Source organism: Vollenhovia emeryi, unplaced genomic scaffold (assembly GCF_000949405.1).
Source record: "Vollenhovia emeryi isolate VEMERY1.0 unplaced genomic scaffold, V.emery_V1.0 DF939142.1, whole genome shotgun sequence".
In the NCBI taxonomy this organism is placed as follows: Eukaryota; Metazoa; Arthropoda; class Insecta; order Hymenoptera; family Formicidae; genus Vollenhovia; species Vollenhovia emeryi.
Window position 1 is genome coordinate 1,133,454 of NW_011967224.1, and position 25,586 is coordinate 1,159,039.

The window sequence follows — 25,586 nt, forward strand, 5'->3', positions numbered from 1 at the left end:
TGGGAATTTCCAAGTCCCCTACCCTTCCGTCGCTTCATTTTTCTTTCACAAGCTTTATCCCTTCCTGCGGAAATGTACCGGCCTCGTTTTCATTTCGTAGGGAGGAAATTTCCGTCTCCCTTCCTTCCACCACTTTCTCTTCCATACCGGGCAATGTTTCTTTTTTCGCGGAGGGAATTTTCTCGCCTTCCCGATCTCCCGTTTCGTCTTCTTACTGGAACACAAGTCCACTTATCTTACTTGTAGTTCCTCCAAGCACCGTACGGTCCAGAGTTCGCGTAATTATCCCTTTGCGTGAAGACACATGATTCACTGTCGCTCCTACCTAGCTACCACCTGACCGTCCACCTAGACGATCGGCTCGTCGTGTTTCGCTCGCGAGGCGCAGTGTTCTGTCACCTACCGCCGCGGGGATATATAGTAATGGTTATCGTTTTATCAAATGACTTTCCGAGACAGTCGTGCGGGAGAAAGAGCACACCTCAACGCCCGATCCGACGACCAGTTTACATCGGTAACGTCTACGTTCGAGGTATCCCTTCGGAACCCGGTGGCAATCGCGTCCCAGTTTCCTGCCTTGAGCGGAGGCCGTTCCCAATTCTCATTCGCGTCTCTCAACGTGGCCATCGTCCGCTATGTATGAGACAGTAAGTGAACGATTTGCTCGAGAGACGCCAAATGGTAACTTGGGCGTCGCGAGGGGTCGACTGAAAACCAGGGAAGTGTCGGGTAGCAAAGTAAAGTGTGTGGCATTAAACGTTAACATGGTAGCGGTATAACTGACAATTATAATGACCAGCGTGAGAAGCGTGAGAATAATGGTTATTCGCGCGAGGTGAATGTAAGAGCGCGCGCGGAATCGGTGCCTCTAACGTCTTTCATCCTGAATCTGCTCGGCCGCGTCGCGGCACCTTTCGTTTCTTTTCTATCGTCATGTATCTCACGGCTCGCGAACGATAAGTGAAAGTTACCCTAAATGTAGTCTCGCAACATCGGGCTGCAATTGGAATAAAAAAGAAATGTGCGATAACACCTGTGTAATTGAGTAACAATCTTGGGGCGAGATAAAATAATCGCTTCGTTAACAACGAGCGCAATGACATGTAATTTCGCAATTAACATTTATGTTTACCGAGTATTCGTCGGAGGATTTGCGAGCGTATTTGCAGTGACAAAGCCATCGTTCGATATCTTTATTATCCTGGCCTCTTTGAGATCCTTCTGCCGAACGTCATATCTCGTCAGAATGCTATTATTGTCGCGTACAGATACTTTAATCCGATACCCGCGGCGGCTTGATATCAGCCGGGAAAAACACGTTTCGCGAATAGACGTTTCCTTTCAAACTCGTACTCACACTCGTTGGCACTGACCTATATTTTTATTGCGTGTGTTGAAACTAGACATGGAACTCTCATTTTCGTTATGCGCCCGCGTCGAATCGCATTCGTACGAAATGAGGGAAACGAACTAAATTGACTTGCCGAAATCAAACAGGCGTTCGCGCTTAATTGCAGAGGGACGAGAAAGAACTGGGTATCGATAACGTCGTCTTTCAAATAGACGAGCCCCATATCGGGAATGGCGGGACGAGGTATTACCCTGGGAACTCGACGAGCGCCTCGGACGAGCAGGTCGTCGAACCGGGAAAAGAACGCGCGACATGGAACAACAGCGTGGAATTCCTCATGTCGTGTATCGCCGTGTCGGTCGGTTTTGGCAATATCTGGCGCTTCCCGTTCACGGCTTACGAGAACGGCGGCGGCGCCTTTCTCATCCCGTACGTGATCCTGCTCTTCCTGGTGGGAAAGCCGTTCTACTTCTTGGAGATGATCATCGGACAGTTCTCCGGCAACTCATCCGTCAAAGTCTGGAGCATGTCGCCGGGCTTCGTTGGTAATTTCTCAGTCCGATAACTCTCGCGAGAGAGAGAGAGACAGGCGAACTACAGGCGGTAAACACATGGGTGATCATTTTGTTGCCAGAAAAAAAAAACGTTTGGTATTTCAATTAAGAGCTATACATTATGCATGTTCATATATACCTGCATGAATAAACCGGACGATTACCATTTCATACAAATGAAGCTCTGGATCTTTGAATTTTATGTAGAATTCTCGTGAGACGAAGGTGAACTACAGGCAGATAACACACGGGCGATCATTTTATCGTCAAAAGGAACGTTTCAATTAACAAGGATTATATGTATACATATATGTATGAATCAGATGATTACCTTTCATGCAAATTAAATTTCGGATCTTTAAGTTTTACGTAGAATTTAGTCGTACATTATTTGCTAAATTACGTGAAGATGTAATTTCGATAAATTCCTATAAATATTGATTAACTTATCCGGTTTTCTCAATTCAGTAACTTCGTACACTCGTACACGTGTGCGCGCGCGCGTGTGTGTGTGTGCGTGTGTCGAGTCGTGTTGTATCCAAGGTCGACGATGGCGAATTAAAAAATATCTTTGATTTAAAGAATGCTCTTTCCATTGACAGGAGTCGGATGGGCGCAATTCTGCTCAACCATCGCTCTGGCGACCTACTACAGCTCCCTGATGGCATTGACACTTTATTATCTGATCGCATCCTTCTCCGCCGAATTGCCTTGGGCTACTTGTCTGAAGGAATGGGGTGACACGTGTGTCGATTCGAGTACCAAAAGGAATCACAGTGCAGATGGCACGGCGGAAGAAAACATTCATTTTCTCGAGCATTTCCTGAACGGCAGCAGTAAGCTTCAAAGCTCGGCTGAATTATACTTTTCGTAAGTATTATCTTACCGTGTTCCTCCAAGAAAATGACGAGCTCAGAATGCGCTCTGCAGCTCGCGTTCTTAATTTTCATGACAGGGGAATATTTCTCAAATAAACGAGTCTCATGTCGGAAATGACCTCAATCGGGCCTGGTATTAGAAATTCGCAATAAACGACGATCCCGTTTGATATCTTGGCTGAGGAGGAGTAAATTGATTGGCAAATCTCTCGTTAAAATTAGGATCGCGAGACGTTTGCATACATTGGAATAAAGGTAGAAAAGAAAACACTTATCCATAAAAACCAAACGATTCGCAGCCGAGTGGTGTTGCACGAGAAGGAGAACATCGACGACGGGATCGGATTGCCGGACTGGAAGCTAACGCTGTGCCTCCTTGGCAGTTGGGCGGCGGTCTGCATGGTACTCTTCCAAGGTGTAAAGAGCTCGGGAAGATTCTCTTATTTCCTGGCAATTTTTCCATACATCGTACTGTTCTCGCTACTGATTCGCGCGGTTACTCTGGACGGCTCATTAAACGGGATCTTGTACTTTATCACGCCGAAATGGTCGAAACTCCTGGAGCCGACCGTCTGGTACGCCGCCGTCACCCAGTGCTTCTTCTCACTTTCAGTCTGCTTCGGCAGCATTATCACGTACTCCTCGCATAACGGCTTCAAGCACAACATCTACAGGTAAGAAGAAATGTATGTTACTCATGAAATTGTACATGTATATTTATTGCGATTAAATATTTTAAAAGGTCCACAAAACTGTTTAATATGATAAAGAAATAAAAAGGGCGGGAGAAGGTATATAAAAGCAAGTTTTCACAACTTTTATATATAAATTAATATAAATATTAACGCTTCGCGCGCGCTATTTGGCTTAAATTTACGATTTTCTTCATACAAATGCAAAGAAGACGTGACGTTGACAAACCGTCAAAATATTCATGATCTCCACGCTGACGGCTATTCTCGCAGCATGAAATGAGGCGAGCGAGACAACTAGCTAATTAGCATCGCGGAAAAGCGTGAACAGTCTCTTATACATGCCTCTGTTAAAAGGAGCTAATACTTGTGCAAAGTAATGATTTTAGTTTAAAAAACGTTTTAAATATTCAATCGCAATATATATTTTGTAAGTTATGACTTTCCGTTCCGTTCATGGCATTCGTGACTTATAGTAATCGTATACGAACTTAGAGACGTCATAATAATTACTTCGTTGGACACGATTACGAGTTTGTTGGCCGGCTGCACGATATTTGGGATCCTCGGCAATTTGGCATACGAATTAGGTGTGGAAGATATATCCAAAGTGGTCAGAGGCGGAGCTGGTCTGGCATTCGTATCTTATCCCGACGCGATAGCGAAGTTTAACTTTCTACCACAGGTATTGCCATTTGTTTCGTCACATATGAATTAGTGGAAACGCTATACGCGTCTTCTGAAAAGGGAATTCTTACTGTACACCTATCATTAAAATATTAATATCCAGTGTTTCTTCGCAGTTATTTGCCGTGCTCTTTTTCTTCATGATGTTCGTCCTTGGTGTTGGTAGCGCCGTGGGAATGACGACGGGCATCATCACGGTAGTAAACGAGCAGTTTCCACGGCTCAAAACTTGGCAGATCGTAGTTCCGACTTGTTTGCTTGGTTTCTTAATCGGCACAGTCTACGTAACACCGGTTAGCATTTAATTAATTATGCTGTAAATAGCATACTTTTAAATTGCAAATGTTTAATCGCAAAAGAAATTGTGATCTTAGTACCATACAGTTATAGCAATAAGAGAATTTTACAGGGTGGGCAGTTTATTTTAACTCTGGTGGACTATTACGGCACGTCATTCGTCGTTTTCATCTTGGCGTCGTTCGAAATGACTGGAGTGATTTGGTTTTACGGTAAGAATTAATTTTCATTGTATCAAGTTTCTTAGTTCTCTTCGTCTTTCTAATTATCGTTCAATTCTAATGACCATTGACTGCGCATGCAAATACGAGAGTGCCGCAAGTTGTTGAAAAAGGTTTACATCTTCCGGCAGGTTTCGAGAACTTTCTGGAGGACGTGGAATTTATGCTGGACCGACAGCCGAGCGTTTACTGGAGAATATGTTGGTTTATAGTGACGCCGTTGATACTAATAACAATCTTCATTTACACCATAGCCACCTTGTCGCCTTTGACCTACGGTGGAACACCACTGCCGGGATACGCGCACGCTGTCGGATGGACGATACTCTGCATCGGTGTTCTTCAAATACCGCTGTGGATGCTGATCGGAATGTTGAAGAATCGGGAACTGCCGTTCGCACAGGTATTGACGTGAAAAGAAAGTTACATTACAAGTCGAGCTGGTTTCATAAAATATTTTATGGGAGCTTAAAGATTAAATGATTAAATCCACCATTTCTTGCTCTATTTAAGATGGTAAGAAAAGCTTTCGCACCTGCGAGAGGATGGGGTCCACGAGAGGTGCAGCAACGCAAAGATTGGAGGATTTTCAAGGAGGAGAGAGCGAGAAATCGGGAGAAGAGGATCCAACCAGTCTGGAAGCAAATACTCTACATTCTTTTGAACATGGAACCAATATAGAGCGTACAACTTCGTACCGGCTCGAGATGCTTTAAAGTTGTTCGAATTTTCAAGTCATTTCTGCCGCGGCGGGATCCGTGGCAAAAACCACGAGATACGTAATATAAAAAAAAATATCTGTTCTCTAAACTTAACTACATGCGGATTTTCAGGAAATAATTTAATTTTTTTTATTATTTGACGTAACCAAATAATGTGTAACTTGAAAAAATAGCCAGATATAACCCCATAATTATATATTTTTTAAATTAAATTAATAATACAAAGAAATTATCAATCCGCATGAAGTTGTATATTTATATTTAAAAAATTTATAGTAGTATGCTTAAAACTTAGCTCTCGCTTAGTTCCCGTAATTCTTATGTGTAATGTTGCACTGTGTGCAACACGATACGTGACAAAGAGCTGCCAATGTTATTAAGAATCCTTTCACTCGATCGCTATGCGATTATCTTCACACGAACAATCCGAATAATGAACAAATATATTAATTGATTCTCATACTATTTAAATGATTGTCATTGTCAATCTTTGCCAAACAGCGCTGCTATAATTTTCGATTTCTTCGCGCACGCACGCGATATCCTTTTTGAATGCTTAAAATCCCTCCATTCATTGTATTTCTTTAGGTCTTTCGGACCCCAATCGGCGCTCGGCTCGAACATCTAAAAATAAAAAGCAATAGGTCATAATTTTAGACGACGCATAGATTTGTATGCTACAACTATATTTAAATAAAGCGCAAGTTTATATTACACTCGAGCACGGCTTGTCTCTATTCCGAAATCCAACAATGATTATGCCCAAGGGAAACGGAAGGATTCCTAAAGCCAAAAGCGTCCAACCCGCAACTATAAAATTGAAAAGGTATCTCGTGATATTATTCGGTAATTTTACCAATTATCTCTTGATTTTAATGAAAATTTCAATTTTTACACTGGCTCCAATAATTAATATTTTACACAATTCATGTTTTAATTTATCTTTATCTCTAATTAACAAAAAATCTAATTCGTATATTACAAACGAAAGAAAAAGAAGTCACTTATAGTCGCCAGTGATGATTACAAATTAAAACAGCTTATTGTCAACCCAACTGGCACATTCCTTTATTTAACACATTACAACGTTTCGACCTTACTTCAGGCCCTTTTCAAGTAACAATACTAATCGAACATACGTAATGTTCGGATGTGCTTGTATTTTTATCGTTTGACTCTGTCTCACGGCTGGCGATGACTCGCTTTATATTGTTACTGGAAAAACCTGAAGATCGAAACGTTGTAATGTGTTAACTAAAGGAATTTGCCGGTTGGGTTGACAGTAAGCTCACTGCTTTAATTTATATATTATAACTTTAAAATTTATTATAATACAATTTTTGAAATTGTAAAATTTTACGATAACATCAATACCGTATGCGGACGTTGGATAGTATTCGTCATTGTACATGAGCGGTGTTATATCGATCAGGAAGTAAATCAAGATAGTGAACAGAAACAAGGGAGTTAAATAACACCAACAGAATCTCCAGTAAAAGAACGGCCGCCGTCCTACCATGAACTCAACATCGTCCATGAAATTGTCGACGCCTGGAAAATCAGCGAATTATTCTCTCTCAATTAATTTCACGCGAGAATAAAATATATTAGATTATTACCGTACACCCAGGCAATGGCGATCATTTCGAAGGAAGCTAAAAACACGATAATGAAGGTGCCGCCAAAGTAATCTACCAAGTTGAGAATGTACTGGCCGCCCTATCGATAAAATAAACACTGTTATTCTTTTAAAGTAACTTCATCAACTTTCTTAATAGCAGAAGCTCTATCTTAAAATTCCTCCCTCATTTATCGGTTTTATTAAGATTTCATTTCGTTATTATTGACAATAGACAAGTTGACTCTTCTACTTAATAAAAACAAAATTATTTTATAAAACCTACGGGCGTGCAATAAACGACGCCGATGGAGAATCCGAGGATCGCAACGCCGGCGGCGATCTTCCACTGATCAAGCCGCGGGAATTGGTCCTTGATGATGCTGATGATGACATTGCAGAAGGCAACGGTAGTGCCTATGCCCAGCACGAAGAGCATCAGGAAGAAGAGCACGGCGAAGAGCTGCGGTACCACCGTGAATTTCGCCAGGGCTTCCGGATAGGACACGAAGGCGAGGCCTGTCCCGGCGCGCACAACGCTCCCGATATCGTTGCTGCCGATCTCGTGGGCGAGATTGCCCAGGATTCCGAAGATGGTCGCGCCCGCCATCAAGCTGGTGCAAAGATCCAGACTCGTCACGATCATGCAGTCCCTGCAAGAGTCTTTGGCTGATTCTCTAAACTTGTTTACACGCATGAAATTTTGCTAGACTTCCTAGCTCGATTAATAATGTAACTACTAAAATAATTGCGCAAGTATATGCGCACCTCGATACGTTGTGTTCGAAGCTGTTGTAGGAGGAATACATGGTCACCGCGCCGAAGCACACGCCGAGGGAGAAGAACGATTGCGTGACGGCGGCGTACCAGACCGCCGGCTCCAGGATCTTGTGCCACGTGGGCTTGAAGAGAAAGACGATGCCGTCCACGGCTCCGTCCAGCGTTACCGCCCTCACCAGAAGGCTGATCATGACGACGTATGGGAAGAGGGCCAGGAAATAGGCCGCCTTCCCGGTGCTCTTCACACCCTTGCAGATCACCACGTAGACGAATATCCAGCTGGCTAGCAACGTGAGGACCAGCTTCCACGAGGGCAGTCCGAGTCCATCCTCGATCCCCGTTTCATTAAGGACGTATTCTCTGAATGCAGTTAGAAATTATTAGTTACTCGGGGGAAATTAAAATCCTGATCCTTCCAATGTTTTCCGCTGGATAAATAGACTTAAGACTGGTACAAGAAAAAAAATTTAATGAGACTTGTAACAAAGATTGACGAGAGAGATAATACTGGCAATTTTCCTGCATTACACACGTCGCAACTTAGTACATTATTATTATCGCGTAACTACAAGAGATACGGGCGGATTTTTATCCTGAATCTCGTCGCGAAGCAACATGTGCGCGCGTAACAGTAAAATACAAAATACAAAAGGCTCCTGGTGATTTACGGCTGATATTGTACGACGTGTCACGTGCGCAAACGGACGCGATAATAGTGTCATATTTAGATAGAAGGGTATTCCAGGGATCCCCAGGCGTCGCAGGCGCCACGAAATGCGGGAGGAAGATTAATGGCACCTGAAATAGAGATCGGCGGAACTTCTGCTTCCGTTTCTCGCTTGCTCGCCGATCGACGAGCCATTGAAACACGCGCCGCCCCATTCCTCCCAACAATAGGACCACGGGAGCACCGACTGGCAGCTGGCGACCAAGTAGTAGAGCGTCAGGGCCATAAGGGCGCAATAATAGGTGATGACGGAGAACACCGACACCGCTACGCCGTAGCCGATACCTAGAATGGTCCACGATTGTGATTAAATCCATTAATTGCGATTAAAATCCGAGCGTGCGCCAATATGTCCATTTAGCAATATTCGTTTAATATTGTATCAATATTAGATCAATATTTGTATTACATTGTTAAATATTGGCCGACGCACTTGCAATAGAAATCTGATATTGTATAATTATTGTCGTGCAATATTTACATATATTCCCTGATGGAAAAATTTTGCTGAAAACGCAATGAAATTTGCTGAAATTTGGTTGAAAATCTCTTGCAATTGACTCAATTTCATTATCATTTCAGCAATTTCTCATTAAAAAATTTATTTTCAGTGAAATTCTGAAAATTTCATAATATACATTTCTAAAATTTTTTCACTAATTTTTAGTAATATTAATTAACTTTCATCTAATTTCACAGTATTTCATTGAATTTCATAACGAAACTTATGATTTATTTTGAAATGGTTTCAACAAGTTTCCAATAACTTTCATTTCACTTTTCATCAATTTCATTACATTTTCAGCAAAATTTTTCCATTAGGGTTCCCTGGCCAATATTGGCTTTACGTTGGACAATACCGGCCAGTGCATTTCTAATATAACCAACATTGAACCAATGTTTAGCCAATGTTCAGCCAATGCAGGACATGGTTATAAGGTTACGAAAAAAAGTTACGTTCCCTGTTACTGGAGGCAGATCTCTCGAACGAGCAAGCTCCCGCTCATTTTGACACTGCAATTCGAGAAATTCCTATTAAATTCATGCGCTTCAACTCGCTCAAACGCTGAATCCTTGCGCTGCCCACTGTGCCGTTGCTTTATCAGGAGAACATGTCTCGCGAGGAGGTAAGAGGTTGTGAAACCGAGTTAAATTTCGCGCCCTGCGAGGGGCCGCAGTTCCCCGCGTGAAGTGAGCCGTTTTGTCGCGGGCACGTGACCAATGTCCGATTTCAAATGTTTGAGAAATCGCGACTTACTTCAGTTACATCTACGTTAAGGCTATTCTACAATTGCGTAAACGTGGTTGTTAGCGGTTGTACAGTGTTGTAAAACACAGTTTTAAACTAGCATTTCCGATTGTAAAGCCTGTTGTAAAAGATGGCTGAACTTGATCTTCCACGACTACAACGATACAGGACGTAAAAGCTAACTAATCATTCATTTCAATTACGACGTATCTCACTCTATTGTATATTACTTTGATGTACAACACTTACTACTACTTCTACTCCTACAACCCTACAACTACGTTTACGCAATTGTAGAATGGCCTTTAGTTTAACGTCCTCGGCAGCGGGCGCGGACCGCGCAAGGATTCAGCGTTTGAGCGAGTTCAGGCGCATGAATTTAATAGGAATTTCTCCAATTACAGTGTCAAAATGAGCGAGAGCTTGCTCGTTCGAGAGGCTGACATTTAAAGTACCCCCAAATAATCCCACTCGCTTCGGCAGCGGACGACCAATTTGCGATCCTTGAAGTGGCAGTTTGAGATGAAATAACGTAATTGCATTATATATGTGCAGTATGTAATTACGTTAGGGTACGTAACACGCAAGTAATACAATTGCAACACGTAATCTGTACTAATGTATTCTGAATTTGCATTTCTACGCGTCAAGCGACGACTTTCGGCATCTCGCCGACGAGATTGAGGCCCACGGGGAGCGCGTCCCTGGAAAATACCTTGAAACGCGGGCGACACCGACCAGATCTGCACGCAGGATCTGCTGGTGAACTGCCCGAGGATCATCTCCATGTAGTAGAAGGGTTTGCCGATGATGAAAAGTACAACTACGTAGGGGACCAGGAAGGCGCCGCCGCCGTTCTCGTAAGCCGTGTACGGGAACCGCCAGACGTTCCCGAGGCCGACCGAGAACGCCACGCAGGACATGAGGAACTCCAGCCCGTTTCCCCATTGCGCCCTCGCATTCTCGTCCTCCTCCTTCACCGACGTTGAGATCTGCGAACCCAGTGAGAAATGATTCGTCGATCGACGTCGAAATGATGTCGAATCGACGTCAATTCGCCGGTGTCGATGTCGATTCGACGTCGATCGACGAATCATTTCTCACTGGGAAGTAAGTTGCGGGGAGTTCGGGAAGAAAGCTTTCGCAATGGAGATCCCAATTAGCCTTGCGTGCCATTTCCTGCTCAACTTACTCTGCCTTCGGGCTCGTTTCCGCCGCTCGGCGACGGGACGGACAGCTTGAATATACCGGGGGTTCCGCCGGCGTCGGTCACATAATTCTGCGAAATCAATCACTTTGTTATCTGACAATTGTTTTCTACGGCGGAATAGGAGACGGACCGCCAAACGCGCGGCTGTAACGCGTGAGTTATGTTGCGCGTTCTCTGATTATGGTGTGTGTTTCATCAGACTGCCCTTAAAAAATGGGAGACCGCTCGCGATGTGGCACAATGCCGCAGGAATGCCCGCTCGATTTAGCTTGTCGCAGGCTATTCCAACGGGCGCGCTTCCTAATCAAATTAATTTTGCAGCGTATAATATTGTCCATTGTGTTTACAGTCGGCCGAATTTGAACACAAGGTACGCGGCTTGGATTTAACGTCATCGCGCCTGCCTTGCGTAACGTGGAAAAAAATCAACATAGATTGATTAACTGCATTTTGCAATCTTTGTTGGTGACAATTTAATTGAGGATCAATGTTGGAAAGAATTCCAAATCTTCCGCGATTATCTTGATACGGTCGTTTATGAGGATATTGTGTTTTATTGCCATTAACGAATTACTCACTCCCGACGAACATTATCCTTTATCTTATCGTCAAAGTGTTTAAAAATGCTTACAACGATAGCATAGCTTTTACAACAAATTGATCAGTTTACGAAAACAAGGTAGAACAACAAGAGAATGATATCGCCTAATATTTTAAGTCTAGTATTTTCTAACGCAACACATTTTTCTCTTAATTAATTCGAATATAACACGTTCTATTACATTTTTGTAATTTCTAGCGTTGCGCCAGCGACGAATCTAAACGGTGTGCAAAGTCGCAGTCTACGAATTGATTTCTGACATTCTTCGGACAAATATCCACGATACACAATGGCAGTCGTGCGATAATGATTAACGGCTGTTTGGAGAAATGAAGGTAAAACGAGGCCGCATAAACGACGAATGGAATATTTTCGCAAACGCTCACGTCTACTTATTCGCACAAATGGGATCGCGTCATTTTATACAAACGGAGATTATTCATGTAATTCGATGGCAATTCGCAAAGGGCTTTAAATTTCAGCTTCGATGAGGAACTTCGCTCGTTAGAAGTCGCGAGTCAATTCGCTCGTTGTAAGTTTCACCTTGTCAAATTGAAATGTTACAGCTCGAAGAGAAGAGCGCATTTGACGATGCGAAATCGAAGATGCGAAAGACATTTACAATTTGTATATTAAAAGCTTCCTAATTAACTTGTCACCTTCCACTTCTTGACGTCAGTCTTAACAGTAAGAATAGAGGCATTCCTGGAAAGATCTCTTCCTTTCTCGTGACTCTTTCCCCGCGCATCTTTTGCGCCTTCTCTCGAATGTTAAGCTAATTGCGATCGACAAGTTTACAACACGAAATTATTTCTTTATATTGTAACATACGCGAATGTTCATGTGACCCATGCTGGCTCCGTTGCGGCACGAGGCGTGTTATCGTCCACTACTTGGCTCTCTTTTTTTTTTCTCTCGAATTTTGCGCGCGTCTTAGCCAGCCGGCAGTCTTTGACGGACTGCTTAAAGAATTCGCGCGACGTTTGACGTATCCGTGCATACAGATCTGCAATCCTTTCCGTCAGATTAAAGCGCGCGCACGAGTAGTCGCGGTAATCGCGCTCGATCAAACTTCCACGTTTTTCTTTCCCCTCCACGTCCTCCTCGGTCCCACCTATTTTGTCACATCTTGCACCATCCCATTTGTTCTGCATAAATCTTCATTCGTACATGCGTGTGCAATAGTAGCAAGGCGATTGCGTAGCAGGGAGTCTTTTTTTCTCTTTCCTTTCTGGATTTCCGCCTGCGTTTAATCTCGCGAGCGATACAAGAACGTACTTCTCGGTGCGGTTTCTCCTCGCTCGCGGAAGAGAAAGAGCAACAATCGGTACTTACTTCAGGCAGGAAATCTTTACATTGAATCTCGTTTCTTTCTTTTTTTTCTTCTTGCAGGCGAACGGCGTATCTTGTGCGAAATTTACATCGAGAAGGTGTAACGAAACAGATGTGACGATACATCGGGAAATGCTTCTGCGTTATGAACGAGCGACAGATGACTTTCTTGCAGACGTGAATTGATCCTACGCTATGCCGCACGCTGTCTGTTTAAAGATTCGCACCTGCCAAGTTTCATCAATGAGTAATTCGAATGACATCTTATAATGAAGACGTGTCGAACGTATGCGACGATTAACCGCAATTGATTTCGTCATCTCGTTGATCCTGCGCTTCGAAGCGAAACTAAAATGATGAATGTCATCGGGGATATTCCGCTTTGCGAAATAACGAAGCTGCCCCGGAGATCAATATACACAGTAGAAAATTATCGATATTGCGCTAAATTACACAAGTGTAATTGCGTAAACGCACAAGTCGCGGACAGCTTGTTTAATTTACGAAATAAGATAATTGATTTGAGATAAAGTCCGCCGAGTCTTCGGTGTTAATCGAATTCAATTCGATCGGTCGTCCGCGGCTTCAAGTAACGCGTTCTGCCGCCCTCGTCAGTTGCGTGATGTAACTTCTTTCATCTCAAGTACGAGCAAACGAGGAAAGCTTATCGGGACCGCGAGTAAATTTCAATTATCGAGCGCGCGCGAGCAGTGCTGCGGATAGGCGAGAGCACAGTTGAGCGGATTTCTATAATGACACGTTTCGTCTGGCTGCTTCCTGATATCCACGTAATAATAAACCGGCACACTTCTAAAGAGGAGAGAACCGAACTAAAGGATTACGTTGAACCACATAAATTTAATCATCCTGTTATTATGTAATCCGGCTGGCGACTTGTAATCGTCCGCGTGTAATTAAACAACAACGTTTCGACGCGCTCGCAGATCAAAGACGCAAATCAGAAGGTACGTTTTATTGTTCACTTTCGAGATTCAAGTACATTTTTTCAGGTACTTGTACTGATTCGGTATTGAGGTGCTTTGAAAATATATTTTTTAAATTGTCGACTACATTTTCGTAGAATATAATGAAATAATTTCTTTTCTACTTCATTAAACTAGCCAAGAGGTTGAATAGGAATACATAATTGACTTAGATGGGCAGGGAAGCAATAAATAAAGAGCTTCTACTTAAAAAATATTGTCATCAGACCGCTTTGAGCGTCAAACTTTTTCTCCGTCACAAACGTTTCCCATTCTCTGTGTATCTTCGGGTTCTTAGGTCCCCATTTACCTCCTGCGGGCCGAAACGCTGCCTTGACGGACTGTAATGCGTTTTTAAATTTCGAAGATTAATTTGCGGCTTCAATTTTAACTACTTGGTCAATTTCATTCTCTCGAGATACCTACTTCGGTGAAAGACGACGTTCTATTTGTAATTATTTTCTGGCCGGCCCACCACACGATGGGAGACACTCCCAGAATCAGCACGAACCATCCTATTCCTAAAAGTGGAAAAACAAAAATGTCGCTCTGTAATGATAAGTTTTAAAGTGATAAAAGTTACGATTTTGCGTACTGCGCAAAAGAAATGTTCGAAAACTCGAATCTATGATGTGTGTGTGTGTGTGTATAAAATTATAAAATTGAACAAATTTCACTGACCGTAGGCATAATCGGGAAACGGTGCACCGTCATACGTGGGTGGCTCATAAGTGGCGCACGTGTAAATCAGTATGACGATCATGAGCAAAGGCGTGATTACGAGCCAACAGGATCGCCAGTAGAAGCCTAATCTCTTGCCCAGCATGAATTCCATGTCGTTGAGGAAATTTCTGAGGCCGTACACCCAGAAGATGGTCATCATCTCGAGAACGCCGACGATTATCGCCACAAAAGTACCGCCGTAGTAATCGATCAACGTTATGAACCATTGGCCGCCCTGTGGTCAGCAATTATTATTGAACGTTAACACGAAATCGATGTGTTCTAGTGAAAGTATTTCTATCATACATTTCTGAAATTTAAAAAAACCGTAGAAATTGTATTTAACAACGATCGAGCTTCTAATCGACCATGACTGGCGATGTGTTTTTAATACAGAAAATTTATTGCGAAAAATATTACCTCAGCCAGAGTTTGCACCTGGACCTCCCTACACTCTAGGCGGGCGTCTCACCAATTCGGCCACCGAGGCATATGATAATATTTGTCGCAATAACAGTATAGACGTTGTCTACGCGTATATTTTCGATTTGTGAACTGCGCACCGATACGGGTTGTCGGTTGTACACAGCACTATCGAAACGCGATTTTTACGTATCCCCGTTTCCTTAGGTGATACTTGTCGCAATAAATTTTCTGTGTTAAAAACACATCGCCAGTCATGGTCGATTAGAAGCTTGATCGTTGTTAGTCATTTGCTGGCGTCAAATAATTCTTGATGAAATTGTATTTACATTACGATTGAGAGCAACGACTCATTGGATTCCAATGGAATTGGAACATTAGGATAACAATGTTGTCTTTTTTTGTAATTTTTTTAAATCTCTAAACTCTAATCTTCATTTATCTAGCGTTTAATGCGTCGTCTACAATTCATGGAGTAAGGAGTAGGAGTGAGGAAATAAATCAATTTTATTTCTTACTCCTACTCTTAAGCTCTTACGCTTATTCTCGGTGAATTAGAACGCCATCGGCCGGTGTTACAAATATGTTAAAAATTATGCCTGTATCTTAGTTTCCTTACACGAAAAGCTAAAAGTTATAGCTTTCTCTTACTCCACGTATTGTAGACAACGCTTAATATGTAATGATTTCAGTGTTAATGGTTTTACGTGCACTTCTATATCGCTCAAACACGTGCACGATTAGTTATCAGGTATCGGTTAGACGCGTAACACTTATGACTAATGTTTGTGTCAACTGTGTGCATTTTAGAGCAAGCTCGGGCGACCTGTTTAACGCACCGGTGTGATATAGACGAGACTGACGACGAAGCCGAAGCAGGTGACGCAGAGCACCAACAACCACTGCCTCATCTTGGGCAAATGGTCGCGGAAGATGCTAAATACCGCGCCGCACAGCGCGACGGCGCTTCCAGTGCCAAGAACGAACAGCATGACGAAGAATAGGACGGAGAACAGCTGCGGGACGAAGGTGAAGCGCGATAGCGCGTCCGGATAGGAGATGAAGGCTAAACCGGTGCCGCCGCGAACCACCTTCGCGATGTCCTTTGTTTTCATCTCGTGAGCCAGATTGCCCAAGATACCGAAGATCGTGCAACCGGCCATCAGACTGGTGAATGTGTCCAGCGTGGTCACTATCATCACATCCCTGAGGAGGTAAGCAGAATAAAATAGGGGACATTTGTCTTTCACCTTGGAACAAGTTCTTCAGAAACTAGGATCGAGGAGCTCGCAATAACATAAAGGCTTTCCCTATACGTTACCTGTCCACCCTGTGCCCGAAATTGTTGTAGGACGAGTAGTTGATAATCGGCCCGAAGCAGACAGACAACGAGAAGAAACACTGCGTGATAGCGGCGTACCAGACGGTGGGTTTCCACAGGGCGTCCCATTTCGGCGTAACGAAGAAGAGGATGCCGTCGACTGCACCCTCGAGAGTCACGGCTCTGACCAGCAGAGCCGTCATCACGATGTAAGGAAATATAGCGAGGAAGTAGGCGGCTTTGCCTGTGCTCCTCACGCCGCGGAAGAGCACCCCGAAGACGCAGGCCCAACTCAGGAACAGACCTATCGACAATTGCCAGGACGGCGCGCCGATACCGCCCTCGATGGACTCGTATTCCTGTAATACCGTCTTCCTAAAGATTATATGAAAATATTTGATATTACATATATTTAATATTAACGATCCTCGCAAATGTTATCAAAGTTTTCAAAAAGCTATTAATGCTTTTCAGTCTCGAACCTGAAATACAGCTCCGCGGAACTTCGAACGGTGACGTTACGGCCCTCGGAGATACTGTTGTTCGTCGAAATATCGATACAATAGTCCTGCCATTCCGGACGACAGATCGACCACGGTAATTCAGATTGGAAACTCGACACCAAGTAGTGCAGGGTCAATGCCATCAAGGCGCAGTAGTACGAAACGACGCAGAACGCGGCGAAAGCCTGCGAGTATCCCAATCCTGAAAGTGGATCTCGAGGAATGGCACAAATAATCTCGTAGGATTGCAGGATCCAAGGAAATTAAGTCGAGGGTAAGCTCGATTTGACATTCACGAACAAGAATGTTTATTATAAAATTAATTCTTGAACACTTGACAAGTTGTTGAGAAATTTTTTGTAACGTTTAAAATTTTTATGCCGCCTTCAATACTATCAATCAAATCTCGAGTAAGTTTATTGTTTAAATAAGTAAAAATATTTATTATTTAAGTAATTCGATTAAGTACCGTTTAAAGAAATCTGAAGAACATTTTCCGACGAGTATTCACAGTTTAAATTCATCGAAATCACGTTATCATTACCATTAGTTTTTGCAGATCTTCGTAAAACAAGTCGTGCGCATTCAAGGATTAAATTAATTCTGTTGCAAAACGATCATCTCACCCTTCATGGCCGGCGTCATGTACCACGTTTTCGCACAGGATCTACTGGTGAACTGTCCTAAGAGACCCTCCAGGAGGTAAAACGGTTTCCCGACCAGGATCAGGACTATGATGTAGGGTATCAGGAAGGCGCCACCGCCGTTTTCATATGCGGTGAACGGAAACCTCCACACGTTTCCCAGTCCAACGGAAGTGGCTATACAGGCCATCAGGAACTCTAGTCTACCTCCCCATTCCGCCTCCTTGGTGACAGTCTGACAATCAAGAATTTATTTTCTGTAATCGATGTTATTTCCATTAATTTGACGCGACGATGTCTATAATACGCACTGAACTTTCAAGATGCTCCTGCTGTTTGTCAAGATGCGTCGCTGTCGGGTAATCTGGTGGAATATTTTCGTGAGAATCGAAACCGTCCAGCTGAAAGGCCTCGTTAGTGTATCCACTTTGTTTCTGGGAAAAAAAGACGCTCGCGAATAAATTTAATAGGAAATTGCGATGTCTGGACTTTACGTATTTTACACATAATTTTAGGTCTTACATGAACGTCGTCGTCTCTTTTTTCCGTTTTAGCCATTATGTCGCGCATGAAACGCGAGACGCGAGAAACCAAGAATCAATCTTCAAACTTTTGATCTGCGACGACGGAACGTTAATTGCGGACTTTTTCCACTGATGAATATCGAAGTCAGGCTCCCGTGGCAATCACAGAGTAGAGCGATCTTTATCCTATCTTCACTCACGGATATACTTCGCGATAAGATACTGAACCAAAGTAGCACTCTTGCGATATTCCGAACGAGATCACGATTCTCTTCTTTGCACTTCGCATTCACAGTTTGCAATATTTCCGTGAGATTTTACAGCTAAACGTTGTATTGGTGCAATAAGTGTTAATACTTTCCGCGCAGCGATCACTCGCGAGCTTTACTCTGGCTCACAGATTTTTCACTCAGAGTATTGATAATTTACAGATTTCTACGAGATCCAACGGAGTCCGCCAAGATGCAATTAATGACTGAAACTTCCCTTGCCCCGCAGCGAAGATAACGACCCATCCGGAAATGGGACAATTTCATGCACCGTCGCGTCTGCGATCGATGAAAATCAAAGATACCGGTGCGCTCCTTGCATCCACACCGCTCGAGGACGCAGCTCCGAGATCTATGCCGCTCGTCAGCCACCGATTGGTCAACAAATCCGCGTAAAGTCGGATATAATACTGTCCTTCGATTAGATACCAGTTTTCCGTGCCACAGACACGCTATTTCACGTGTATCACGTGCTCCGTTTTTCACCTCCTCCTCCTGACATGTGTGGTAAACCAGCATTTTTCAAGTTGTTTGATATATCTTCAAGGATCTCTCATAGCATACGTGAACTCGGCATGCAGATATCAATAGGAACATTCCATGTCCGAAAGTGATTGCTGTTGGACTACAATTTGCTAAAAGTGCTTTTTAGTTAAATTCCTCCACTGTTAGGAATTCCACCAAAAACAATTAGTTATAAAAAAATGTACGAAATTAGAGTTGGCTTTCGATGATTCCAAGTCTGATAAATTTTACGCATTCCATTAATTTATGTACTCCAAGTTTCGTCTCATTTCTTATCTAATTTCTTAGTCCTCGAGAGAAACGCTTGACAAATAAAGATATTCTAAGGCATTTTTTTAAGTAATAATATACATTTTTTCCAGAATATATTGTCACTGTCAACGTTTATCAATAAAACTAACGGGTGAAGATAATTTTAAGTCAATTTACGTCATCTAAGAGAGTGTGCGTGGAAATAGGAATTCAAGCCAGTGCAATTCCAGAAATAATTTATTATCGTTATTTGATTTGCATTATTTCTTAATTAGTTTCCTGAAGAATACCGATGACGACGTTTGGTCGGCAGCATTGTAAAAATTAATTACGCAATTGTATTATCTTGGTCAATCGCGCTGTAGAATAAGTAAACGTTTACACAATGTGCATTCGTATTTGAAATTCTTTAAGTACCAGGATATGGATTGCTTAAACAAAAACGAGACTGGGTCAAGATCGTAAAGTCATAAAGACTACAATCGTGTGACGCGTCGATAGGATTGTCGGATTACCTTTACGGATCTCGGTCTGATAGCAGAAAAAGAACGAAACGAGACACGTGGAAAACGTCACCGGGAAATCGTGCATTGGTTGATCAATATCGCCGCACAGAACGAACTGCGATATCGTTAAGATTAGCCAACGATCATAATTTTTCTTGAATATTCAGCGTTTTCTTCGTACCGCCTTTGCGTGGCAAATTACTCTGAAAAATGTCAGATTCTTTCTCACCTAAATGAAATGACTGTGACACTCGTAGTGATACGTATAAGAATTTGCGAAACTCACAATGAGCTCATCCATAAAAGATTCCTTATTAAACTTAACTTATTCGCTATAATCAAGTCGATAGATAAATTTTCTCGTTAACGAATCGATTTACTAATTGAAGCTGAAAGGAACTTGTCGACGAAGTCGTACTTCCCTTACGAAAAAGTAACGAAATAATTACTAGAAAATTACTGTATATATCAGTAATTGAACTATTAGAAATTACTGATGTACAGTAATTTTCTAATAATTATTTCGGTGCTTTTCCGTAAGGGTTCGCATATCTCTATTACTCTCTTTTTGTTAAACAGCACTCGTACGTAAGTCCTAGCACACAGTTATTGATATTTATAATGTATTGATTCGTTATCAGCGAAAATGATAAAAGTAGTTCATCTCTCTCGCGTGATTATCGATTTTATATCAATATCAACTTGTATAAAACGCATTTTTTTATATGTTCAAGCTGCACCTTTATGTAAATGTAATAATAACAGTATTCACTTACACTCTTACAGGATATAAATGGATAAAAAGATAAAATTAAATGCGTACGGCTATCTTCGCCGTAATTATTTCATAGTTATTTAAAGAATTTTGCGTTAATATTCCGTATAATATTTTACGTGTATAGTCTCGGAAGAGCTAAGAAAAGTTAGATATCAAGGACACAATTCATTGTCCGCATAAGCGCAAAATGACTGTCGATTCGATGTCGCGATGCCTTTGTCAGACTTTTCAATCGAGCAATCTCTCTGACGAGAATGACACGACGGAAAATCGTATATATTTTCGGAGAGCAATATTTAAAACGGTCCGAGGACAATCTGTGAGTAACAATCGATTATGGACAATTTGGGCGGCGTGTATTATCTGGTCCAGTTGGTTGTCCAGCAGATTTTGATATTTCTGCGAGTACGTTCCTAACGTTTAAATCGTGATTGAAAAACTGACAATACTATTCCCATTGCATTATTATGCCGACGTTATTGTATTCTTGTTATATTCTTGTTACTCTTGACCGACAACAACCGGCTTTTCGGCGAGTTATGCGAACTTTTATCTCTCGTGTATGTAATGTGCAGAACTTCGTCTTCCACGAGTTTACGTGGTTCGCCCCTGCGGAGGAGGCTTTCGATAATGAGGATTCGAAGATACGGGCCGTCGCGCCGCAGCATCCCGCCACCGACCTTCTGGTGTTCCTAGCCATTTGCGGGCTCCTCTTCGTATTCATGATACTATCTTCAAATTCCCCCAAAAACGGAGCGCCGAGCTACGACACCAGCAACATCGAAACGTGAGTTTTCATTGTCCGACAGCCGTTGAGAAAGGGAGGACTTTAATTGGTTGAAATTATTTTTTCACGCGCGATATATTAATAATTATTATAATAAAAACGTAAAGATTTTACCAACATTTATTTCCATGTTTCTGCGACTAAATAGGATTTCTATGGCTCTCAGAGAGGATCCGTCGTCCTTCTGGTACTCGAGAACCGCGGGATTGACGAACTGCTACCACGCTTGCGGCGACTCGATTGCTCCATCGCGCGACGTCGCTTCCAAGATGCCGAATGTCTCGCGTCGAGCTGTCTCAAACGCCAAGATGTCACCACGTAAAGATCTAAGCGAAACAAATCAATGAACATTAATATTAAGCCCTTTGATACTATTCCTGAAAAAGAGACGACTGCGAACGAAGATTATCTCTCCGCGATTCGTTCACGAGATGAGAGAAACTGTGCGCTTTGCTTTCGACATTTTCTAAAATTTCCTGCGATAACGAACCTTGCATTTTCAACACTCTGTCGCGCGATATCGCAGACACGCGACGCAAGATAACGCATGTGTTTGATAGAATCTATTTCACGAAGTTAATCCTTTCTCCTCTGTCTTTGTTTTAGAATCTAGAAGCTTGAATTACAACGCGCGTTCTTGCTACAGTAAGCATTCACAAAAGACGCAGGCGAGTCGCCCGGTTTCTCAAATGACACCTCGGGAATGGTTGATAAGACGCACTAGAAGCGGTCACGTCTATGGAAAGTATCCAGTTTAGATCAAGTGATCTCGACGTCGAGGCCAATGAAGGAACCTAATCGTAACGACACAACTCGCCGTTTAATTCAAGATAAAAATATCTTCTCCGAAAATAACTACGATAACTTCCTCGAGCATTCTTCGGCAATTTTTGACAACTATTTTCGACAATTATATAACTGTTTTCCTTGTTGTTGTTTGTATCGTCTTTTTACCGTGCAATTTTCCCCAAGATTGGTTTTTATATTTTTATCAATGTTTATACGTTGCGCGTATCACCAGATATAATCCCTATAGATGGAATTACATATGTTTATAATCGATTTATAACGTGCGTTAATAAACGCTTTACGACAGTCTGAGTTCTTACCGATTGGTTCGGCGTTTTTAACGGCGATTAATCTATTATATTTCGCGTATGCGTTATCGGTAGATAGCGAGATGCATGAGCTCCATCAGCAATTTATTGCACTGTCTGTATTGCCTGCCATAAAACGAAAGCCGTCCCTATCTCCGCGGACAGTGTCTTTCGCGTTTGGATTGTGTGGATTACGCACATAAAGATTGAGCTCGATCGGAGTTGTTCGTGTTGAGGAATTCGCGTTTTACGATCGAGAACTTGCGGTAGAAACGTTCTATCGAATCTTGCAATTTTTTTTTAAATTGTCACTGGAGTTATCTTTAACAATAAGACATAACTCAAAATATATACGGAGAGAATTTCCTTTGAAAATTTACTCTGAAAATCATGTAATCGCGTTACAACATGGCATTTAAGAACTTTATGAGAGTTTGAAATTTTACCATACATTTTACTAGTAATTGTACATACATTTTACTATAATATAATTACTAGTGAAAAGTATATGGTAAAATTTTTTTAAAACTTCAAAGTGTCATGTTGTTCCACGATTGCATGATTTTCAGGATAAATTTTAAGAGAAAATTCTCTCCGTGTATAAAATATAAAGATGAAGAATATATAAAGTGTAACACTGCCGTGAAACACAATACGAACAGAAACGAGTAGAGCAAGAAGGAAAATACATAAATTTCGTGCTGCAACTTATGTAAATATTGTTATGCATAACACGAATACATTATTGCAAGATATACAAGCAATCAATTATCGCGGTTGGCTGATTAGTAAGTGCGGTTACGAGGCAATCTGATTCATCGTAAGCTACGCCACGAGGGGATTTCTATTGATAAAAAATGCATCATTCGAGAGCGAGAAGGGAATTACCCGTTAGACAGTTATTATATATGCACATACATACAATGAGATAAGACACGTTACGAACGATTAAAAAATTATTAGATATGCTTCTCGTATCTTCCAATTTGTATTATTAGTTTAATTATTAGTGATATAAACATTATTCATTAATAACTTTATGACGGCAATTATGTTATTATTTAATTTGACGTGAATCTTTATTGCTAAATAATTCGCTATATGCTTATTCTTCGAACAGCTGATCCCGATCGATGAAACTATGGCAACGTTAAGGAAACAAACCTCTGTCATCGTTCACGGTTCAAGTGAGGGTGGCAGGTCGGACGGGCAGTCCTTTTTTTCCTTCCTGTCATATTTAACGATCATAAATCCACGTAGATCGCGATAAGAGTCATCGGACAATTCGCTCCTCGGTTCATTCACGGTCGCCGTCATACAGACTCTGAGAGCAATCGTCGAGGGACGCGCCGATGGACACTCCTCGGCTCCGACCATGGATATCAAGGACAGCAGCGAGGAGGAGGACGAGAGGACGCACGACATCCCGGCCTTCGGTAAATTCGACGAGGCGATCGTGGTGCGTAACGCCGAGGAGATCAAGAGCCCGGTGAGCCACAGGCCCGCGAGCTCCAAAAGGACCAGGAGGAGCATGGCGAGCGACAGCACGAGCACGTTCGCGTCCAACTCGCCGCGCGGCGGCAAGCACGATTTCCGGAGGTAATCGCGACGGGGCTAGCGCGAATCGCGGCTTATTACCGCCGTTGATTAACAGTAATCGCGCCTTCAGCGACGTCGGCTTCGTACAATTTTCCTGCAACACATTTCTTCCTCGCGTGACTAATACGTTTCAATTCGGCAGATACTCGGGCAACGATGTCGGCTTTGAGAAATCACTGGGGCTCGGCAGCGATCCTTCGGACAGCGAGGAGACCGACGACGACGACATACAGGGTAGCAGCGTCGCGAAGCCGATCGACCTGTACGATCCGAAGGAATTTGAGAATCTGGAGGCTTCGACGGAGGTCAAGGAACTGTTCCAAAACATAATAAGGCAAGCGGTTCCCCCGCAAAAATTTCCGGGTTGATTTGCCACGCCGGAGCTACAGTAGCCAAATGGGAAAACAGTATTAGAAAAAAGCTTAAAATTGTGGTAAGAAAATTCTCGATAAAACCATTCATCTCGGCCGTCAATCCTATCCAGGTACACGCCGCAGAGGCTCGAGCTCAACTACAAGCTGATACCGTTCGTTCCTGACTACATACCGGCGGTCGGCGACATAGACGCCTTCATAAAGGTGCCGAGGCCTGACGGTGTCGAGGACAAGATCGGCCTGACTGTGCTGGACGAGCCGTGCACCGATCAGTCGGATCCGGCGGTGCTGCATCTGCAGCTGCGCAATCACTCGAGGAGCGCCGGCGCCGCGGCGAGGCAGGCGGTCGTCAAGAGGATAGAGGACGCCGAGAGGAACGGCAAGTCGATCGACAAGTGGATCGACGATATGAATCAACTGCACAGGAGTAAGCATCCGCCAGGCGTGCAGCTGAGCCGCGCGATGCCGGACATCGACGGGCTGATGCAGCAGTGGCCGGCCCAGGTCGAGGACAGGCTCAACGAGCTGCAGCTGGATCTGTCCGAGCTCGACTGCGATCTGCCGCAACTCATCGACGTCGCCTGCAACCTCCTGGACATTCCCACGCGGGAGAGCCGACTGGAGGCCCTCCACACGCTCTTCACGCTGTATCTGGAAATCAGAAACGTCGACAGCCATAACTTTAGTTAGCTTTAGTTAGCGTTCGACGTAACAGAATGTGTAGTTAACGAGACATTAGGAGTCACGTTTGTTGTACTTGTAACTCGATATGAATTCCATGTATCGGTAATCACGCAAACGCGAATTGTACGGATCTTGGTAGACGTAAGATTTGACTGTAAATGATCGCAATCGCCTCTCAATACTTTAAACATCCATCCTGCCTGGTGTACTGTATCTGCGTTCGACACTGCAAATCCGAGGGCTCGAAGTTCTCGTTTGCATTCGAGTGAGCGAGAGAAGAGAATGATAGAAAGGGGGGAAAAAAAGTACTCCGACGCCTCGGATTTGCAATGTCGAACGCAGCCCATGTACGTTCAGCCTCCCCCGAGGGGAAGTGAACAGTGAAGATGATGTCAATTAGAAGGCAAAGGACCGACGCGTAGTTTAGAGAGAAACCCGAGAGCTGCCACGGTTTTAGGTGATCCTCGAATGCGATCTCGTGTATTATTTCGCGCTTTCAACTTGGAAACGGCCAACAAATTGTACTCGAAGCAACGAGAGATTCAGTGCGATACAAGACGTGTCCGAATGCGAGTATCGATTAAAGAAGTAATTATTGTCCGTAATTTCAAGTTAGCTAGCGCTCTCTTTAATTCTCGGACATGTAGATGTGTGGATCTCGTGTGAATCGCGCTA

The 25,586-nt window shown here is 43.0% G+C and overlaps 5 protein-coding genes and 1 long non-coding RNA gene across 10 annotated transcripts; 4 read left to right on the plus strand and 2 right to left on the minus strand.

Moving 5' to 3' along the window:
• Positions 1 to 15: 15 nt before the first annotated feature.
• LOC105566801 (sodium-dependent nutrient amino acid transporter 1-like) lies at positions 16 to 5,833 on the plus strand. Its single transcript, XM_012021094.1, has 9 exons — positions 16 to 647; positions 1,518 to 1,896; positions 2,508 to 2,775; positions 3,083 to 3,457; positions 3,971 to 4,160; positions 4,279 to 4,455; positions 4,572 to 4,671; positions 4,812 to 5,083; positions 5,194 to 5,833. The coding sequence occupies exons 1-9, from the start codon at positions 636 to 638 to the stop codon at positions 5,359 to 5,361; spliced, it is 1,941 nt and encodes a 646-aa protein (XP_011876484.1). The 5' UTR covers positions 16 to 635; the 3' UTR covers positions 5,362 to 5,833.
• Positions 5,585 to 12,559, minus strand: LOC105566800 (sodium-dependent nutrient amino acid transporter 1-like). Of its 2 annotated transcripts, XM_012021092.1 has the most exons (10): positions 12,419 to 12,559; positions 10,969 to 11,055; positions 10,492 to 10,768; positions 8,599 to 8,812; positions 7,789 to 8,160; positions 7,307 to 7,673; positions 7,022 to 7,121; positions 6,777 to 6,953; positions 6,118 to 6,212; positions 5,585 to 6,026 (listed from the first exon to the last, which is right to left on the minus strand). In XM_012021092.1, exons 1-10 carry the CDS (start codon positions 12,437 to 12,439, stop codon positions 5,886 to 5,888), a joined length of 1,851 nt encoding a protein of 616 aa, XP_011876482.1. In that variant the 5' UTR covers positions 12,440 to 12,559; the 3' UTR covers positions 5,585 to 5,885. The 2 variants fall into 2 exon arrangements, with proteins under 2 accessions (XP_011876482.1, XP_011876483.1); XM_012021093.1 differs by lacking the exons at positions 10,969 to 11,055; positions 12,419 to 12,559 and adding an exon at positions 10,881 to 10,960.
• LOC105566799 lies at positions 11,575 to 14,664 on the plus strand. Its single transcript, XR_001009310.1, has 3 exons — positions 11,575 to 11,922; positions 12,980 to 13,884; positions 14,589 to 14,664. It is a non-coding gene; the product is annotated as an uncharacterized LOC105566799 (long non-coding RNA).
• LOC105566798 (sodium-dependent nutrient amino acid transporter 1-like) lies at positions 13,878 to 18,121 on the minus strand. The gene is made up of 9 exons (XM_012021090.1): positions 18,039 to 18,121; positions 17,828 to 17,950; positions 17,499 to 17,751; positions 16,852 to 17,074; positions 16,370 to 16,744; positions 15,888 to 16,254; positions 14,584 to 14,860; positions 14,329 to 14,423; positions 13,878 to 14,243 (listed from the first exon to the last, which is right to left on the minus strand). Exons 1-9 carry the CDS (start codon positions 18,084 to 18,086, stop codon positions 14,106 to 14,108), a joined length of 1,899 nt encoding a protein of 632 aa, XP_011876480.1. The 5' UTR covers positions 18,087 to 18,121; the 3' UTR covers positions 13,878 to 14,105.
• A 2,768-nt stretch (positions 18,122 to 20,889) lies between these two features.
• Positions 20,890 to 22,089, plus strand: LOC105566797. Of its 2 annotated transcripts, none has more exons than XM_012021088.1 (3): positions 20,890 to 21,157; positions 21,306 to 21,475; positions 21,764 to 22,089. In XM_012021088.1, the coding sequence occupies exons 1-3, from the start codon at positions 20,910 to 20,912 to the stop codon at positions 21,913 to 21,915; spliced, it is 570 nt and encodes a 189-aa protein (XP_011876478.1). In that variant the 5' UTR covers positions 20,890 to 20,909; the 3' UTR covers positions 21,916 to 22,089. The 2 variants fall into 2 exon arrangements, with proteins under 2 accessions (XP_011876478.1, XP_011876479.1); XM_012021089.1 differs by having other exon boundaries at positions 21,324 to 21,475.
• Positions 22,090 to 22,484: 395 nt separating this feature from the next.
• On the plus strand, positions 22,485 to 25,079 carry LOC105566802 (intraflagellar transport protein 46 homolog). Of its 3 annotated transcripts, none has more exons than XM_012021096.1 (4): positions 22,485 to 22,520; positions 22,868 to 23,853; positions 23,996 to 24,187; positions 24,338 to 25,079. In XM_012021096.1, exons 2-4 carry the CDS (start codon positions 23,630 to 23,632, stop codon positions 24,915 to 24,917), a joined length of 996 nt encoding a protein of 331 aa, XP_011876486.1. In that variant the 5' UTR covers positions 22,485 to 22,520; positions 22,868 to 23,629; the 3' UTR covers positions 24,918 to 25,079. The 3 variants fall into 3 exon arrangements, with proteins under 3 accessions (XP_011876486.1, XP_011876487.1, XP_011876485.1); XM_012021097.1 differs by lacking the exon at positions 22,485 to 22,520 and having other exon boundaries at positions 22,820 to 22,966; positions 23,375 to 23,853; XM_012021095.1 differs by lacking the exon at positions 22,485 to 22,520 and having other exon boundaries at positions 22,820 to 23,853.
• The last annotated feature ends 507 nt before the right edge of the window (positions 25,080 to 25,586 follow it).